This window comes from Plecotus auritus (assembly GCF_963455305.1).
Source record: "Plecotus auritus genome assembly, chromosome: 12".
Classification (NCBI taxonomy): Eukaryota; Metazoa; Chordata; class Mammalia; order Chiroptera; family Vespertilionidae; genus Plecotus; species Plecotus auritus.
In genome coordinates this window covers 19,866,779-19,885,111 of record NC_137778.1, presented here as the reverse complement: position 1 = coordinate 19,885,111, position 18,333 = coordinate 19,866,779, and the positions used below count along the sequence as shown (strand labels likewise).

At 42.3% G+C, this 18,333-nt stretch overlaps 1 protein-coding gene across 6 annotated transcripts in view; it reads left to right on the top strand.

The window, feature by feature from the left end:
- Positions 1 to 18,333, top strand: part of NPL (N-acetylneuraminate pyruvate lyase) — a 28,839-nt gene that overhangs the window by 9,292 nt on the left and 1,214 nt on the right. For 3 of the 6 annotated variants that reach the window (XM_080648313.1, XM_080648314.1, XM_080648315.1), the window contains exons 3-11: positions 3,037 to 3,110; positions 5,302 to 5,389; positions 7,350 to 7,407; positions 7,745 to 7,820; positions 9,622 to 9,714; positions 10,465 to 10,613; positions 10,736 to 10,782; positions 12,997 to 13,081; positions 16,095 to 16,134. In XM_080648313.1, the coding sequence (XP_080504439.1) occupies positions 3,037 to 3,110; positions 5,302 to 5,389; positions 7,350 to 7,407; positions 7,745 to 7,820; positions 9,622 to 9,714; positions 10,465 to 10,613; positions 10,736 to 10,782; positions 12,997 to 13,081; positions 16,095 to 16,134 (710 nt within the window). Of the gene's footprint in view, positions 1 to 3,036; positions 3,111 to 5,301; positions 5,390 to 7,349; positions 7,408 to 7,744; positions 7,821 to 9,621; positions 9,715 to 10,464; positions 10,614 to 10,735; positions 10,783 to 11,548; positions 11,592 to 12,996; positions 13,082 to 16,094; positions 16,135 to 18,333 lie in introns of all 6 variants that reach the window. The other 3 variants (XM_080648316.1, XM_080648317.1, XR_013959438.1) reach the window with 2 other exon arrangements.

Here is an 18,333-nt window from a genome sequence, read left to right as displayed (position 1 = left end):
GTATGGAAATAGGCCTGGCCTTGTTAGATCTTCTGACTTTTCAGATAAAATAATTTTTTTAACATCATGAAAGTCAACAAAACTCATTTGGGGGCCATCCCTTTTCAACCTCTGACCTCTTTAAGGGGATTTAAAAGTTTCAAAAGGTCATAAGTCTCAGAACATGTTGGGTGACTCTGCCACTGCCCCAGAAATCCCACCATTAGTATCACTCCTGTAGGCTAGAAGCATTTTATAAGAAGCAGCAAACTTTCTTGGAGGGTTAGGTCATCTGTCACCCAGTGGCAGCCCTAACCTGAGTGAAATTGCTGTTGCCTGTCAACCATCCAGGCCTAAAAGAGTGGGGGAGGTGGAGGGAGACACTTGTAGATGTTGAGCATCTATGCTGTGCCTGGTGCAGACCAGGGGTTGCAAGGTATAAAAGGCACCATCAGGAAGTTCTTACTGCAGCATAAATAATTCATGTTTATAATAAAAGAGACTGTGGACTTGGCTGAGGGTGTGGGGTATTTCTGGTTTTCGTCACTGCAGAGCAATAACAGCAGTAATGCTTGAGCATTTCATTGGAGCCTGAAACAGTGCCAAGCATTTGGGCTGGCCTGGCTATTCAAGGCCCCCGTGGTGGTGGAGGTCTCTGCTGAGCTTAGGAGTCCACTTTGGGGAGACACACATACACACTAACAGATGGAGTAAGTCAGTTTCTCTCAGTAAGGATTCCTGAGAATGTAAACGAGCTCTCCAGCTTCCTTTCCCAAATGAGAAGGTATTAGATTAAAGCGAAAGAATGCACAGCGCCTACCAGGCCTAGGCCAGGGCTCTCGCTTCTCCTTGGTGAAAAAGACAGTGCTTCTGTCAGAGTCTTTGAGTTAATGGTGGGACTGGGGAGGTGGTGAAAGGGTCCAGGAGCCACTGTGTTTGAACCCGTAACTCCAACACAGGCTATCACCCAGCCAGGTTCTTCCCAGTTTTTGCCCTGTGATTCAGAAGTCCTCTGGCTCTGCTGGAGCTAGCTGTTCTGTGGCTGTTTGCATCAGTAGAGGGACATCACTGGTCAAAACCAGAGTTCGTGTCAACACAAACAAAGCCCCTACTGATTGTTCCTGTGTCTCAGAGCTTATCCCAAGTGGGGAAGAGCTGATGGAAGCAGCAAGGAGCTGGGATATTATAAAGATATGGTTCTAAGTGGTCAGAAATGCCCAAGGCACAGAGCGATTTCAAGAAGTTAAGCTGACCTAAATGTGGGTCCTGAGATGGACTTTCTAGGCAGATAACACACCCATCTTACCTTTCAGTAAGAGCAACCTAAATTTATTCCTGTCATGCATTCAGGGAGCCTCCCCACTTATGAAATCTGAGAGGCCAGGATTTGGCATTTAAGCAAGTGGGGCAGGAGGGTTGAGGTAGTGATAACTGTATATTAGCCATTATGGAGGGAGTCTGCTCCCCTTGGAGGCGCACCTGCTCTCAAGGGCAAGCAGGGGGCTGGCTGTCATTTGCATGTTGTGGGCAGTGATTGTCTGTGAATTCCTTGTTTTGGTCTATTGTTCCCATTCCATTTGACAATACCCTTTGATGTCTTCATTTTCTCTACGCATCAGATTTTGTTTGTTTTGTTTTGAACATAAAGTACTAGCTGGCTGCCATTTGCATTTTTTAAAATATATTTTATTGATTTTTTTACAGAGAGGAAGGGAGAGGGATAGAGAGTTAGAAACATCGATCAGCTGACTCCTGCACACCTCCCACTGGGGATGTGCCCGCAACCAAGGCACGTGCCCCTGACCAGAATTGAACCTGGGACCCTTCAGTCTGCAGGCCGACGCTCTATCCACTGAGCCAAACCAGTTAGGGCGCCATTTGCATTTTTGTCAGTGGGGCCAGAGAATCCTAATTTAATTTTAACCTTATTCACATTTTCACAACATTTAACACAGACTTGCCCCACGGTTCTCCTTCGTATTTTCGCTCTCCGGCCACCATCTGCCCCGCCTCTATTTTGATTGAGAACAGATGGTTTTATATGACTTGTGTTTGAGTCAGTTTCTAGATTTCATAATCAATACGATTTTGAGGAGAAGAGCTCTTACTGCCTTAAGCATCAGCTTCCAAGGTCAGTACTCTGCAGAGCGCATGCAGATGACATGGGATCTTGTTACAATGCAGATTCTGACTGGGTAGGACTGGGTGGGGCCTGGGACTCTGCATTTCTAAGACTCCCTCAGGTGCTGCTGACCTCACTGTGAGAGGCAAAGTTCCTTTCCAGCTGGTAATCCTCTTCGACTTCAAACTAGCAAATACATGTGGAGTTATGCTGTCATTTGTTGTCAGAACTATTAAGTGTTAAAATTCTTAAATTTAGTAAGATTGAATTTTCCTATTTTGTAAGCCTAATAAATGATTGCTTCTCACCACGTAGAAAATGTCCTCATTTAACCATGCCCCCAAACGTCACTCTTCCCAAAAAGAAAAAATGATGATTCAGTAACTTCTTTTTGAATATTATTTGTGATGATTTTTTAATAATGAAATGTAAGGTCTTCGTTGATTAATAGTGTTTTGCTCACGTAAGTGAGGAACAAGTGGCTGAGCAGAGAAACCACCAGACAGAAGAAAACAAAACAAACAAGAAAACAGGAATTATTCAGAGGAGGCTAGGAATTTCACAATTGACTAGGAGGATTTTAAAAACTATTAACAACAGCCTGGCCGGCATGGCTCAGTGGTTTAGCGTCAATATGAACCAGGAGTGATGGTTTGATTTCCAGTCAGGGCATATGCCTGCCTGGGTTGCAGGCTAGATCCCCAATGGGGAGTGTGCAGCAAGCAGCTGATCAATGATTCTCTCCCATTATTGATGTTTCTCTCTCTCTCTCTCCCCCACTTCCTCTCTGAAATCAGCAAAAATATATTTTTAAAAAACAAATAAAAACTATTACCAACAGAGAGAAGGTGACAGACTTGGGGAACTGATTGAATAATATTCTAAAAAAGACTAAATATACATTTTTTTCCTATTTTTTTTCTTGTGTCTTTTAGAGAAATCAACCTTTCAGTCATTGGTCAGTACGTGGATTATCTTGTGGAAAAACAGGGAGTGAAAAATATTTTTGGTAAGTCATCTTTAGAGAGTTCTCTACATAACTTTAGCTCAGTCCATAACTCTAGCTCAGTTCTTAGAAAGTAGCCAGGAGGTCACAGTGTCATTGTGTCATAGGTTATGAGTGAGCCTGGCTAAGCCATGTCAAATGTATGAATTTATAGACTCATCAATTTTAGACCTAAAAAGCAACTCTAAAGATTATCTAATTTCGTGGTGTGCCTTCACAACAGAAAAGGTATTGTTTTTACCCCCACTGGAAGAAAATCAATGGTTCAGGTATATTATTTAGGTTGCCCAAGCCTATTCGGTCAAGAAGTGATAGTGGAATAACAAAACTCAGGTTTCACTTTCGCTCTCTTTTTTTTAAATTTTTATTTATTGATTTTAGAGAGAAAGAGAAAGGGAGAAAGAGGGAGAGAGACATTAATGTTCGTTGTTCCACTTATTTATGCGTTCATTGGTTAATTTTTGTACATGCCCTGCAGGGATCAAAACCCCAACACTGGTGTATGGGACAACGCTCTAACCAACTGAGCCACCTGGCTAGGCCCAGGCTTCTCTTTCTTAAGAATGGGCTTTCTTCTCTCCTCACCCAGACCTTTCCTATTGTATGTGTAAGAAAGACTCTAGCCAAAACCGGTTTGGCTCAGTGGATAGAGCGTTGGCCTGCGGACTGAAAGGTCCCGGGTTCGATTCCGGTCAAGGGCACGTAACTTGGTTGCGGGCACATCCCCAGTAGGAGGTGTGCAGGAGGCAGCTGATCGATGTTTCTCTCTCATCGATGTTTCTAACTCTCTATCCCTCTCCTTTCCTCTCTGTAAAAAATCAATAAAATATATTTTTAAAAAAAGAAAGAAAGAAAGAAAGAAAGACTCTAACTGCAGCACATAAAGGGATTACAGGTCTACCGGTTATCCTCATTTATTCATATGGCAGAAATTAGGAAAATCAGACCCTGAACATTTTAAGCCTGACAACTACTAGTATACTCACCTGTGACTACCCTGCCCCTTGTGTTGTGTTCTGGGCCTCAGCCCCTTGGATAGAACACTACACCTTGGCCCCGAGCTGCTGCTCTACCAACGGTCCCCTTCAAAATTGGAGGCACCGTGGTCATAATCAGAGCAGGTTCAACGTCTGTGAAAAGGTGGTCAGGCCACATGTCACAACCAAAACCTGATGACAGAACCACTCTTCCCAGCTTCCCCTGGCCCCCCACCCTCCTCTGTCCCAGCTGAGTGCTGGTGTTTGGAGAGCCAGCGTGCTGCCATGTGCATTAGGCGCAGTGATGGATCCTGGGCCATTTGCATCCTTTCTGTGATCCATTAAGAGAAGACTTTGCTAGAAGGGAAAGTTTTGGAATCACAGAGATCTGGATTCAAACTTGGATTAGTTAGTGATTCAGAGCCTCACGTTTTCATATGTAAATGGGAAGAATTATTTGTAATTGGCAGGGCTGCTGTGAGAAGTGAATATGTAAGAGTGCTTGCTACAGGAAACAGTAACATCCTGGTGCTTTCTTTTGAATAATTATAAAAAAGTAAGTTGTCCTAGCCAGGCTGAGATGGCTCAGTGGTTGAGCATCAACCTAAGAACCAGAAGGTCACAGTTTGATTCCCGGTCAGGGCACATGCCTGGGTTGCGGGTTCAATCACCAGTATGGGGTGTGCAGGAGGCAGCCGGTCAATGATTCTCTCTCATCATTGATGTTTCTATCTCTCTCTACCACTGCCTTTCTCTCTGAAATCAACAAAAATATATTTTAAAAAGTAAATTGTCCTAGAGTGCTCCCATGCCAAACTGCAGACAGTGGGGCATGCCCTGACATCCCAGGACTGGAGGGTGTTGACTGCCCTGCCATTCAAGCCCAAATATCAAACTGGGTGGTGTGTTGGAGACTTGCCTAAAACACAGGTAGTTATCCTTGTCTTTGCTCTCTGTCCCTGACAAATTTGTAATTGTAAGTCAGAATTCACCTTCCTGCTACTTTAGACAAGGTGAAGGAGGAAAAAAGACTGAGTCGGAGGTGAAAATGGAAAATGGCATTGTCCCTCCCTGAGTGGATCCTCTGCTGTTTCTCCCTATTACTCCCTCTTAAGCAGAGATTGCTGACCCTACCCCCAACCCCCACCCCCATTGTTGATGTTGGATGAGTATAAGGTATTGGTTGGTCCCACTGACTGCCTCTTTATTTGGAACAGTGAATGGCACCACGGGAGAAGGCCTGTCTCTGAGCATCTCAGAGCGCCGCCGGGTCGCAGAGGAGTGGGTGACAAAAGGGAGGAACAAGTGAGTGGCTCCACCCCGATAAAAACACTCATCTGTCAGAGCTGTATCGCCAGCGGCTCTTCCTCGATGACACAGCCTCCCTGTCTTCCTGTCACAAGTCAGGCTCAAGGTCAGCTTGTGGGACAATGAACAGGGACCCAGGGATCCTAGCACATGGATGAGGAACCCAGGCAGAGGAGCGCCCTTCTTTGAATGGAAGGGCAGCCAGGCTTCAAGACATGCCTGGCTCTCAGAGATCCCACCCAGAAACTGGAACCTGCCTCTCATCTATCTACCAAGCCCTCCTCTTGGGTTACCTGGCCCTGGACTAGGGGGGAAAGGGGGAAGGTGCTAGTGACTGACTCTGCTGGGCTTCTGGCTCTTCTACTGAGAAATTCATGCTTCTAGGAAGTGAAGACATCTGCCCAGAACAAGGAAATGGGTGGAATTTAGAGCTTAAGGAGAATAGTGAAGATTTGGAGTAGCCACTGCAGGGAAATTGGAAAGGCAAGTAAGGCAGGTCAACCAGAAGGCCTTTTGGAGCTTCCTTCTCCTGAATCAGAAATGACAAGTTTGTATTCAAGCCATACGGTGGTTTTCTCTAGCCGCATCTAGCACCAGGGTGGAGGGGAGCAGGAAATGGATGATTGCTTTAACTTAAGCCAGTTAACAGGGACAAGGAGGTCATGCAATAAAGTTACAGGTAGGAGTCAAACAGGTCAGTCAGCTTCTTTTCTCCTTTCAAAAGTCTTATCTTTTAACAATGCAAACCCAATCATATCACATCCCATTTTACCCAAGACCGAACAACTCAGGAATCAGTGCAGGATGCAGTGATTGGGCCTAAATGGAAATGCAGTGTCTCCCATGAGGATGGGGTCTGTCTCATTCAGAGTCCCTCAGGAGACTCGCTGGGACACCTGGATTCACTGTGGGATTTTGTTAATCTCTATCCTGAGAAGACCAGTCTCTGTGGCCTCTTCCCCAGGGGCCACATGGAGCACTTCTAAAGATGAACATTGGAGTCTCTGAGAAAACCTCTTAGGGCCAAATTCTAGGGACTTACAAGATTGGAAAAAGCTTTTTACAGTGAATTCATTTCTCATATGGCTAGTTCCTGATTGTACTCTTTGAGGGACCTCTTTATTTCTATCTCCAACAACAACAAAAACAAAAATCTAAGTTTTACACCTATCTTTATGTATATAATCACCATCAAATACCACATCTAAAACAATGCTTTGTCAAAAAAAGTACTCAAGTGTTGATTAATCAGTTATTGGTTTCAAAATTCTTCTCAGTTGAACCTTAAATTTTATTCTCTGGACATTCTTTTTTTAAAGCCTGTTACATTAATTATAAATAGGCCACTACAGAATTTGATAGTCATGAAATTGAAATTAATCAGTGATTGGCTAATTGCTAAAACCGGCACAGACCAAAATAGTGCAACCCCTCTATGTTGTCATCAACTTCAGATGATGCAACTGAAACCAGACAACCAATGGGTCCAGGCTGCCTGTCACTACTTGAACCAATTAAACGGAGACAAGGTTGAATTATATATGAGCATTTATTCCAATACTGTTGGCAGTATAGGAAAGCAGCAGGTCATCCACAAAAAATCTGCTCTGCAGCCCCCATAAGCCAGCTGCTTATATTGGGTAGGACAAAGATTACATGGGGAAGTAGGCAATGTGGGCTGAGGAGGGACTCCATTGTTTGGGCAACAGGGTTGTTAATCTTTCTATGATATTAGGCAGTTCTTGAATGAGAATGGATCACATTCCAAGGTTGACTCCCAGGTCCAAGGTTGATTCCCAAGTCCTGGGGGCGTACAACTCCCATGTTAGAATGTCCTTTCTTTAATCAGAACAAGGCAATCATGGTTAATAGAGCATGATTAATATTTCTTATAGCTATAGTTAGTCCCCAATATTCTATTTTTGTTCCTAACACAACTGTGCCTTCTCTTTTGCAGGTTGGATCAAGTGGTAATTCATGTAGGAGCCCTGAGCTTGAAGGAGTCCCAAGAACTGGTATGTATGGTAGGTCCATCTGGGAGAGCCACTCTAGCAAATTAATCAACCCAAGGATTGGGTAGTTAGAACTTCCAATCTATAGCCAGTGAGTCAAAAGCACAGGTGATAACCTGGGATGGTGACTGGAATCTGAAGTGGGGGCAGGGGGATAGGGGACTGAGCCCTCAACATCTGGAATCTGACTCGATGTCCAGGTAGAGAGTGTCGGAGTTGAGTTGAATCGTAGGCTACCCAGCTAGTGTCAGAGGATTGCTTGTGGTGTGGGGAAACCCTCACACCTATTCACATCAGAATTGTGACCAGATCCATAAGGGTCTTCTTTCTTCTCTTAAAGGCCAAACATGCAGCAGAAATAGGGGCCGACGGCATCGCTGTCATTGCACCTTTCTTTCTCAAGCCACAGGACAAAGGTAATTAGGTCTAAATGCACAGCACCTCATGCAGTCTACTACTTCTTGCCTTCGTTCTCAATGGTTATATTTAACTCATGAAAGTAAAGTTTTATAGACTAGATGCATGACATTGTAATAGTACTGCAGTTCTCCAGAATAGTTGGGCCTCCTGGGATCTTTAAAAGAAAAGACTTCATTAAAGGATTTCAGCTCTTTTGCCAAGTAATCTGATTGGATCATCCACCAAGCTCAGGTTAACCTATAGGTGCCTGTGTGTAGATCAGGTGTCCACTCCTTGTTGTATGAGTTGTGCAGAGTGTCAGAGTCCCATGGCAAAGTTTGGGACCATTATTCTCAAAAAAAGAGGAATATGACTACTGAGCATTTTGAGATTACATGTTCTATGCAAGGTTGAGAGAGTGATGAATTTGAAAAGAAATTTCACAGGCACATCTAGTGTCTTCCAAAATATCAAGGCATTGTTTTTCCCTCTTCTACAATGGTTTTCCTCAATTAAAAACCATTTGTGGTTTCCAAGTACCCTGAGTCTTTTTAATCCTTTTGATCAGAAAAAAAAAAGAAATACAAATTTTAAAAAGATTAGAAACAGACAAGATGTTATTTGCATGCATGATTAAATAAATCCATACTAAATGTATAATGGGTTGAAATTATCATGAAATACCACCTATTAATATATTGTTAATATAAAGTAATTTAAATACTGCTATTTTGGGAATTTAAAGTTAACAATTTGTAAAGCTTTTTTTTTTTCCACATGGCTGTAAATTTGTTTACATGAATACTTTTCTCAAAAGAGACAAGAGAAAAAAAACAAATTATACATAACACTTCTGTCCAAAATATTCATCATAGATAATACATCATTACAGTATTCAGGTGGAGAATATAAGCTTCTCTCCCATTCTCCAGTCTTATGGAAAGCAATTCTGCTGGATTTATTTATTATCTGCAGCAATATTGCAGTTGAAGCTCACATTGGATGATGTAAGGTCCCAGTTCCTAAGTAAACTAAGTGAGCTCTCTTCTGATATACCTGGGTTTCTCCCCAAAAGGAAAAAGTACCCAACTCTGGTTGAATTATTGTGGGATGTGCAGCTACTCTTATAACTCCCTCTTTGAGCAGATGTTGCTTATCCTTTTGTTGTAGAATTTCCTCAGTTATAACTTTCTCATTCTGATCCTAACGCAAAGTCTTTGTTGTTCACTGACCACACTTAGCCCCTCTAGGGTAAGAGGACCAGAGTCCTACCTGATGGGATTCTCATTTTTGTAAGAGTATTTTATGAGCTGCTGTTAATAGGTGGGAAGGTTCACACCACTGTTTTTTTAAAAAAATACTTTTTTATTTATTTCAGAGAGGAAGGGAGAAGGAGAGAAAAATAGATACATCAATGATGAGAGAGAGTCATTGATTGGCTGCTTCCTGCACACCCCCTCCTGGGATCGAGCCCACAACCTGGGCATGTGCCCTGACCTGGAATCCAACCATGCTCTCCCAGGTCATAGGTAGACGCTCACTGAGCTACACTGGCTGGGCCATACAAGTATTTTAACAGTACTTTAAAATAGTAGGAAAGTGAGTATCTTACTCTGGCCTTTCCACAGAAAGGAAAATACAACTTCCAATGAAGTGCGTTGCCAAGACATTGCAGGAAGCAATCTCAGGGTTGGTAAGAGGGGCCAAGAATTTCCGGCTTCCGAAAAGGATGGCTGCATTTCATGAGCTGGTCCACCTACCAGGGAAAGCCAGTGTTTTACACATGTTCACATCCTGACTCTTCCTGCTTTCTTTCAGGTGGCCTCATTGCTTTCCTGAAGGAAGTGGCTGCTGCTGCCCCGGCACTGCCATTCTATTACTATCACATCCCTGCCTTGACAGGGGTAAAGAGTAAGTGCTGCCTGCTTCTTTCCATGTTGCACTCTCTCCCCCTCTCACATCTTACCCTATTGCACTAAGAACCCCACTCCTCCCCACCCACCCCATGTCAAAAAAGCATAACGCTGTTGACTGGACAGTTCCAACTGCTCCAAAATAAGTCACTCTGATCAAAAATGAAGTCAGCCCTTTTCAATCAGTGACACCACCTGATAATGGAAGTTAAGTATGAGAGAGGAGTTGGCCCCTGGGCACTCCCAGCAGACACCTTGTGTCTATCACACACACCCCTCCTTCTTACACAGGAAGACACAGCCAGAAGCCCCACTAGGACAGGACTGTCTACCCTTGTATCCTACTGTATTCTCAGTGCCTGGTACATAGGAAGGTACTCTGACCTTTTCTTGCCTTTCTTATAGCTTTCTTTGATTGTTACTATACTTGTCCAGTAAGAAGACTGTTACAATTAAATGAAATGTTTTATTTTTTGAATTCCATTTCTTTCTTTCTTAACCATAAAAATAGAAGTTGTGCTCTATAAGTATGCATTGATAGTCTTCAAGGAACGGGAGACTTGGAGCTATAATTTGACAAATACATAGGACTTGCTAGGTGAGGACAAGTGGCCATGTCCAACCTGCGGTCAATTAAGGCTGAGCAAAGCTCCTGGAAACTCAATGCAGATGGGAAGGGCTACATGAGATGTTATTTGGTATTTACTGGAGGTGTGAAGATTCATGAGGCATTCATTGTTTTGAGCAGTTCGTGCTGAGGAGCTGTTGGATGGGATTCAGGAGAAGATCCCCACCTTCCAAGGGCTGAAATTTAGCGACACAGACCTCTTAGACTTCGGACAGTGTGTTGATCAGAATCGCCAGCGACAGTTTGCTTTCCTTTTTGGGGTGGATGAGGTAAGGCACCCTTTGGCATATCTCACAGGTTAGTTTCCCTCCAAAACCATTTATGGAGCTGCTTATCAGTAGCATCTTCTCTTTTTCATAAAAATAAATATTCTTTGTCTGTTTCTGATTAGCAACTGCTGAGTGCTCTGGTGATGGGAGCAACGGGAGCAGTGGGCAGGTAAGCAGGACCGATTTTCCCCAGTGGTTATCCACGTACAAATGTATAAATGTCAAGTCCCCCCATAGAGGCATTCATCCCCTAAGTAGTAATACTTCTTGCACGTACACCTTTTCTATAGAAGTTGCCTTTCTCCCCCACAATCCTTCAGTGAGAGGGAATTAAGTAGGACTGAGCAACTCCATCGTTATTAGAAGCCTCTGTTGCAGTGAGAGGTCAGGCGCACAGGAGCTGAGAGCATGCACAGAATTTCTTGGTCAGAAATTATTTGGTTACACATAACAGAAACCCATGTGAACTAAGGTATTATTAGAAAAAAAACTAGGAAATTATATAAAACTCAAGAGGAGGAAGTATAGCCAGGTCTAAGAACTTGAGAACCCAGAACTACAAAGCTCTCAACAGCCAAGGCAGCTCGTTCTCCATCTGCAGTCCTCTGGAGACGCTTCCCTCTGCATCTCTCTGCAAAACTCATTTCCCCCTCCCTTTCTCTCCAAATGGGTTTGCTGTGCTTCCACACACACGTGGTCAATCGTGGCTGCCCAAATATGGCATCTCAGGATATCACTAGATAGTCAAGTGTCCGCCTAAGATCCTATCTAAGCTGCAGCAGGAAAGTAGAATCGTGTGGCCCCATGCCTACTCAGGGAAGGCAGGCAATACGATCAGTTAACTGCACGTGTTAAAACTAATTCATTAGACATGTGTCTGCAAGCAGACGGATTGAAATATTTGCACTAACTGAAAGTGCCTTTCTTCCCTGCAGGAAAAGTACAGGGGAAGCAAAGTAATATTCACAACGTGTCTTGGTGAGCATGGCTTTGATGAAGAGTAATTGAGTTAGATAGTCTTGTTCACAAGCCAGGATGGCCTGTATCCTCCATCATCCCTGTAGGGCCATTTCTACCAAGGAAACCCGAATGCCTGCATCTGCTGACCATGGAACGGTTTTCCCCCTGGAAATTGTGACTATTTTGACTCTTGTGTTTTGGCCTTGATATTAGACATTTTAATTCTGTCAACATAATTTATAAGTAGAGAGTACATTTGGTTAGACTTCACGTCTTCTTTATTAGAATCACGCTCCTCTCTGTCTGAGGACACACCTAAGACCCCTGGGATTTGAATGTGCTATTCTGAACCTCCTCAGACATCCATGTACATATTGGGACTTAGGAGTGTTTCGTACCTACAAGTGACTTTTCTCAGCTATGATATTTTATTTTTTGTACTTTATTACCGGACGATAATAGGAACTTCAAGTTCTTGGAATTCCTTGATGTTGACTCTAGTGTCTACACACATGAAGGACATTCTATTCTTGGTACATCAAGATAAGCACATTTTCTGATACTGACTGACTATACAAGACTTCGTTAACCAATGGGGAAACATTCTACTTATAAATTTTTATAACCTATCTTTCTGGTTATAGATGTTAGTGATTTGTCTTTATTGCTAGTTAGAGCTGTTTGGTTTTTTTATCTAGTCCACAAGACCATTTTATCAGATCAAATAACTTTAGTTGTTGTTGGATTATAACAGGGCAGCCTGAAGTGATGGAAACTTTGTGATAACTGTAGTGCTTCTTGAGCCATAATTTCATCACCGTGACATAGAAGCCAGGCCTGCCTTGCAGGGCTTAGAGAGAAGGAGACATGATTTATGTCAAGCACCTAAAATATCATAGGCACTTAATAAATGGCCTCTCATTTTATTATTGTCATTTTCTAGAAACTGATCTCATTAAATGTATAAGTTGTCAAGGGATTTAGGTAATCCACTGGGATTTGCCCCTTTTACAGTGCTGCCTCCTTCATCCACTTCCTAGCAGAAGGCTTTTAGGACTCACATTTTACCTACAGCTCTTATCTGGCCCTGCGCCTCTGTGTGTGCCCTGGGCCTCAGTGGTTCCTTACTAAACACACCTCCATTTTTCTTTCTTTTTTTTTTCCTTTTTTTCTAATTTTATCCTTTTCCACTTTTCTTCATTTTCTTCATTCGTTTTGGGTGTTCTCTGCCTCCTCTTGGCACTGCTTAGTGCTGCCGGAAAACTTAGAACTGAAGACACCTGACCCTCTAATAGGTTAGGGCCTAAAAATAGACTTTCTGGAAGCTCAGTATACTTGTGCCTTGCAAGCAGCAGTGGGGTTTGAAGATCTGGACCTTTCCCGTGGGGTTATTGGTTCTACAGTATGTGCTGTTTTCTTTCAGTACCTATAACTACCTGGGACAAAAGACAAACCAGATGTTGGAGGCTTATGAACGGAAGGACTTCTCTTCAGCCCTGAATTATCAGGTTAACTCTTTCTTCCCTTCACCTAAACCACAGCCTTGGTTCTTTCCCACTTGACAATTCCTAGTCCCTCTCATCCTGCCATACCTGCCCTCGTTAAAATTGCCTCCCTGCCTCTCTCTTTCCTTTTCTTCTGTTCCTTCCTTTTGTCTTGATGAAAATCAAACCTGTCCCCATTGTTCGTGCTCCCCACCTGTCTAATCAGGACAGGCCCCATGCAGGAACGACTCCTCTCTGTTCCTCCTAGAAATGACCTTATTGTTACTCTTATGTCCAAGATATTTTTGTGGCTACAAAAGAATAGCAATAGATTTCTGGGGAAAGGACCACATGCCATCCCCTTGAGGACGTCACAGCTGAAGCCATCAGAAGCTGTGAAGCGGGTGACCTTAAATGGGGAGACTTAATTCAAAGTCAGAGCAGGTCAGTCCTGTTCAGCTTGGAAATGTGCTGAGAATGGAAAACATTCACCAGGCAGGAAACAGGAGCCACTGGCTTTGAAGCAGGGAAAGGAAAGCAGCAGGAGCTCCTGTGTGATGGGGCGGAGCCCAGGGGACATGTGGCTGCCATGAAAGTCACACCGAGGACGGCCTACCTGTCCGGGGAACACAGAGCCTTGCTGGGTGGCACCGGTCTCAGCAGTGTACTTCAGTAAATGGAATGAGCTGGAAAGAAATAGAGTAGGCACAAGAGAGAGACTTTTGGAGGCCAAGAGGCACAGGGATTTCAGGCTAATGAAAGTGACTGAGAGGACAAAAATCATACACCTATGGATGAGGACAGTGAGGGGGAGGTAAAGGCAGAAGGTGGGGTGAGAACCGGGTGGAGGGGAGCTATGGGGGGGAAAAGGAGAAACAATTGTAATAATCTGAATAAAGATTTATTAAAAATAAAAAATAAATAAACACTTGCAATTTCCTAAAAAAAAATAAATAAAAAGAAAGTGACTGAAAGGACTATCCCAAGAGACTAAGTGGGAATGAAAGGCATAAGCAAGATCAGAGCAGGTCTGTCCTGAGCATGGAGCCAGCCTAAATCTACTTCCTACTTAAAGTTTCAATAGCTCATTTAAATATTTACCTTTGTTTAGCCCTAGACCAGGTGAAGTTGAGAGCAGGAACAGGGTAGGGACTTAGGAAGTTATGCAACTAAATTAAATATTGGCAAGGCTTGCTTTAAATTACAATAAGTGTGAATTATGTGGACTCTGCCATCCCTTAGCATTCATGGTTTTCTTTTTCCTTCGTTTCCCCCGGAATGAGTTACTTCTGAACATTCCAACCTTTTCCGAGCTGAAAGACAGGGAAAGCACAGGATGGAGTAAGCTCTGAACCAGCTGAGATATGGACCCTTAGCGGTTCCTTTTTTCTGGCTGATCCAGTTTCTATCTCTTTTTTTTCCCCCCCTTCAGTCCCACTCAAATAAACCATCCTACTCAAAACAGTATTGGCAAGGAAATCAGTTCACCGCATTCTCTGTTTCTTCTTATGGAAGGCAAGTGGGTCTCACTCACTCATCTATGCGTATGCCAAGGGCCAAGTCCAGTGCTTAATTTCAATAAAGCTCGTCTCTGCCCTAAAGGAGTTTGCAGTCTAGTGAAGAGGCAGGCAAGTAACAAATTAGGGCTAACCTTAGCCATTCTCATGAACTTAAATTCCATTTGTTATATTTACTTAAGAGAAATGACATATGTACAAAGATATTCCTTCCAGTATTATTATAACTGCAATAAAATAGAAACTTCCCAAATACCCATCTATAAGGAAATAGTTAAATACATTATGTTTGAGTTACACGATGAAAATACATACAGCGCTTTCAAAGGATGAGATCGTTTTATATGTACAGATCTGGAAAGATCTCCATGGTACGTTCAGTAAAAAAAAGCAGCAACATGCAGACTTGAGAATATGATGTGCTATAGTTCGGTGTGAGGGGAAGGCTCTGGATATCAAAATTGTATTCTGCATTGAATTTTTTATTACTAGTATACAATTGATGGAAACATAAAAGTAAAATGTTACTGAAAATGCAAAATCTCTTGGTGAGATGGATGGGAGTCCTTTTTTTTTTTTTTATGAATTAGTTCATGAAATCCTGGATGAATCTTACTTTCTGCTAAGACGAGTTCAAGTTCAGCATCAATACTATTTCTGGGTTTTGTTTTTAGAGAATAAGTAACTATTGTTACTTATTCTGAAACCTTGTTCATGTAAATTACTAGTTAAGAATGGAAGAAATTTTATCACAGTGCCACTCAATTCTGTCACCTGACAACAGCAACACTGAAAGCAGTGTTGGAAGCAGAAACTGAAAACCTCTGATTTTTTATAGAGGACTTGTTATCCATTAGTTAGAGGAATCACTTTCTTTATTGATGCCTATACCAACATTTTTATTTGCTCCTTTATTTGCTTCCCAGAGATGTCCCAGGGAAGTGATGTGGGAGGCCTGTCTTTGTTTTTTCAAAGGTGGGAGAAAAAGGACTGTGAAAGGGGAAACATAAAAGGACAGCCCACACCTCCATTGTGTATGAATTCTTATTCTGACCCATTTTAGAAATTAGCACTTGAGAAGTTGAGGATCTAGAAACTGATTTCCGTAAATCTTTGCCTTGGCCAATTGCCCCTTGGGTATCTTGGAAAGATACACCCCAGAGGTTAGTGTAACCCCAGTTTGGAAACAACTGCTCTATCTGTTAAGTTTACCTATGTGAGCCTGAAGGGTTAAAAGGCTGTCTTCCCTACTTTAACTCTATTGCACAATGCTGTCACTGGAGCTTCCTATCTGCATGGGTCCATTTTACAAAGCTTAAATGTATGAAAAGATCCTACCATATCCTGGATGAATCTTCAACCATCCTCACTTGGCTGTTTTTCTCCACTCTGACAGACCTTCAGGAAACGAAGGTGTCTGGACTTTTGGGTTTGGGGTTTCTGTAACTTGACCTCTAAGTTCTTTAAATTGTTATCACGGTTCAGTAATACTGACTATAGATTTGTTTGTTCCTTTCCAGTTTTGTATTCAGAGATTTATCAACTTTGTGGTCAAACTAGGTAAGTTTCCTGCTTGTCTGCTCCTGGGGACTCTAAGGGAAATGGGCTTTCTCGGAGCGTTTCAGAGAAAGTGATATGATGCATTTTGATCACATTCTCTTGAGGGTTCAACAAAAATACCTTTTAATGCTAATACTAACCTTCAGGGCCAACCTGATAAAATGGTGAAGCAAACCTAGTTGGAAGGGGTGGGCATCTTCCTCAAACCTCTCTCCTCCTCTTTAGCACTTCGTTCACTTCCCTGCTCTACGTGTACACACACACACACACACACACACACACACACACACACACACACACACACACACACACACCATTTTCTATTCCTTCTCCCCTGCACCATCAGCACTCCCTCCCTTTACTTGCCTGTGCTCATTAAAATTCCACTACCACACTGTCGCTGACTTCAGCCTAGTGCTTGGAGGAAGGCAGTCTGAATATAGATCATACTAAATTGTGAATGACTGACAGCTCTCCCGAGAGTATCTGCAACTTAGAAAGAGTTTATAAACACAACTCAGCTTAAATGGATGGAGGATTGGATAATATGACAATGTAAAATCTGAGGGAAATGTAGTGAATTTGAGTAAAGAAACCTTTCCAGAGTCTCCTACATCTTATCCTAAGATACATGACAAATGCCACCATTCACTCCACTTCTGCAAGAGACTGGCCTTTCCTGAGAACTAGGTCAAGTCCAAGAAAAGTTTAGGCTTATTCTTGGCAAACCTCCTGCACCTCCCTTTCAGAGCCTTTCTGACTCACCCTAGCAGCCCCTCCTGACCCCGAAGCACCTAGAATGTGTTATTTCCCTCATTCTCACCGAGTTTTCAGTTAGCTCTCTTAATCCTTTAAAGACAGTGTTTCCCATTTGCTTTACCACTTTCATTTTTGTCATATTTGTGTGCCACCAGTACTATTAAGGACCTATTGTTATTTCCTTGCCCTAAAAGCAATACTTGTTTACAAAATTGTGGGTTTGGTATGATAGTTATATGTTCTTAAAGTACATTGAAGTAGATATTGAACTATTGACTTTTTAAAGGAACTAAAAGTTTACCTGTAGAGATGATTGTTTTGCATACCAGTAGTGATTACTGTAACAGTTTTACAAAACACAGCTCTAAGATATTAGCTTGAAGGATTAACTTTGCCAGAATATTTGCATTTTAAAAGGGGACTCTTGAAGATAGTTTTTATTGTGCTTTTTTGTTGTTGAAGATTTTATGTTCTAAAAGAACATATCTTAAAAAGCTCATTTCAGACTTTCTTGGGAGTTGGAGTTGAGTTTTCATGGTTTAGTCAAAGAGAAACTTATCTTAATAAACATGTAGTCCTATCATGACGGTAGCTCCCTATTCCCACCATTCATAATAAACATGGGTCATTTTGCACTCATCAAACTATATGCTATTTATTTAGTCATTCCAGTATTTTCCTTCCCAATGCTGAATTGTTACTGTAAGTTAATTTAGCAAAAGGAAGTTATTTCTTATACCATGGATCCAAAAGCAATAGCCAGTTAAGAAAACAAACATCCTTTTTCTCTATTCTGGGTTATTTCCTGAGATCTACCTTCAAAATCACTAATTCTGTCTTTAGCTATGTTTAGTTTCACTGATTATATATTTTCCATTTCCAGTACTTCTTTTAGGCTGTTGTTGTTTTCAAGTCTTCCTACTCTTTATTTCTATGCCCCTTTCTTAGCCCATGGCTCCTACGTTCTTTCTTTTACCTCTGTGAAGTCTCCTTCAAAATTCTGTACCCGTTCGCAGGACGTGAAATTTGCTAATCGTGCATTTGCTGGCTTTCATGCAGCTTCTTTTTCCTCCTGTTCTCTGTCATTTTTAACTGAATGCCTCTTCAGAGACTCTTGTTTTCTGGGCAACCCACTGTGCTCCAGGTTATGAGGTGTCCCATCAAGCCTCTGCGGGGACATGTAATTTCACCAGTTCTAACCAATCTTTAGGTTATTTCTTAGTCTGGTTCCACATCAAGTGCATAATGCAAATATGGATCTATCATTCATGTATGGCACGGGCTTGGGACTTCTTTCATGTGGTCATTTTCCATCTACAGCCCAGGCAGAAGTCAAGAGCTGCGCCTCCATCCCTAAGTCCATGGGCCAGGTTGTTGTTTTTTCTCTTGCTTTTCATAGAAGGCTGGCTACCAGTTTTACACAGGGAATTTGAGTCCAGC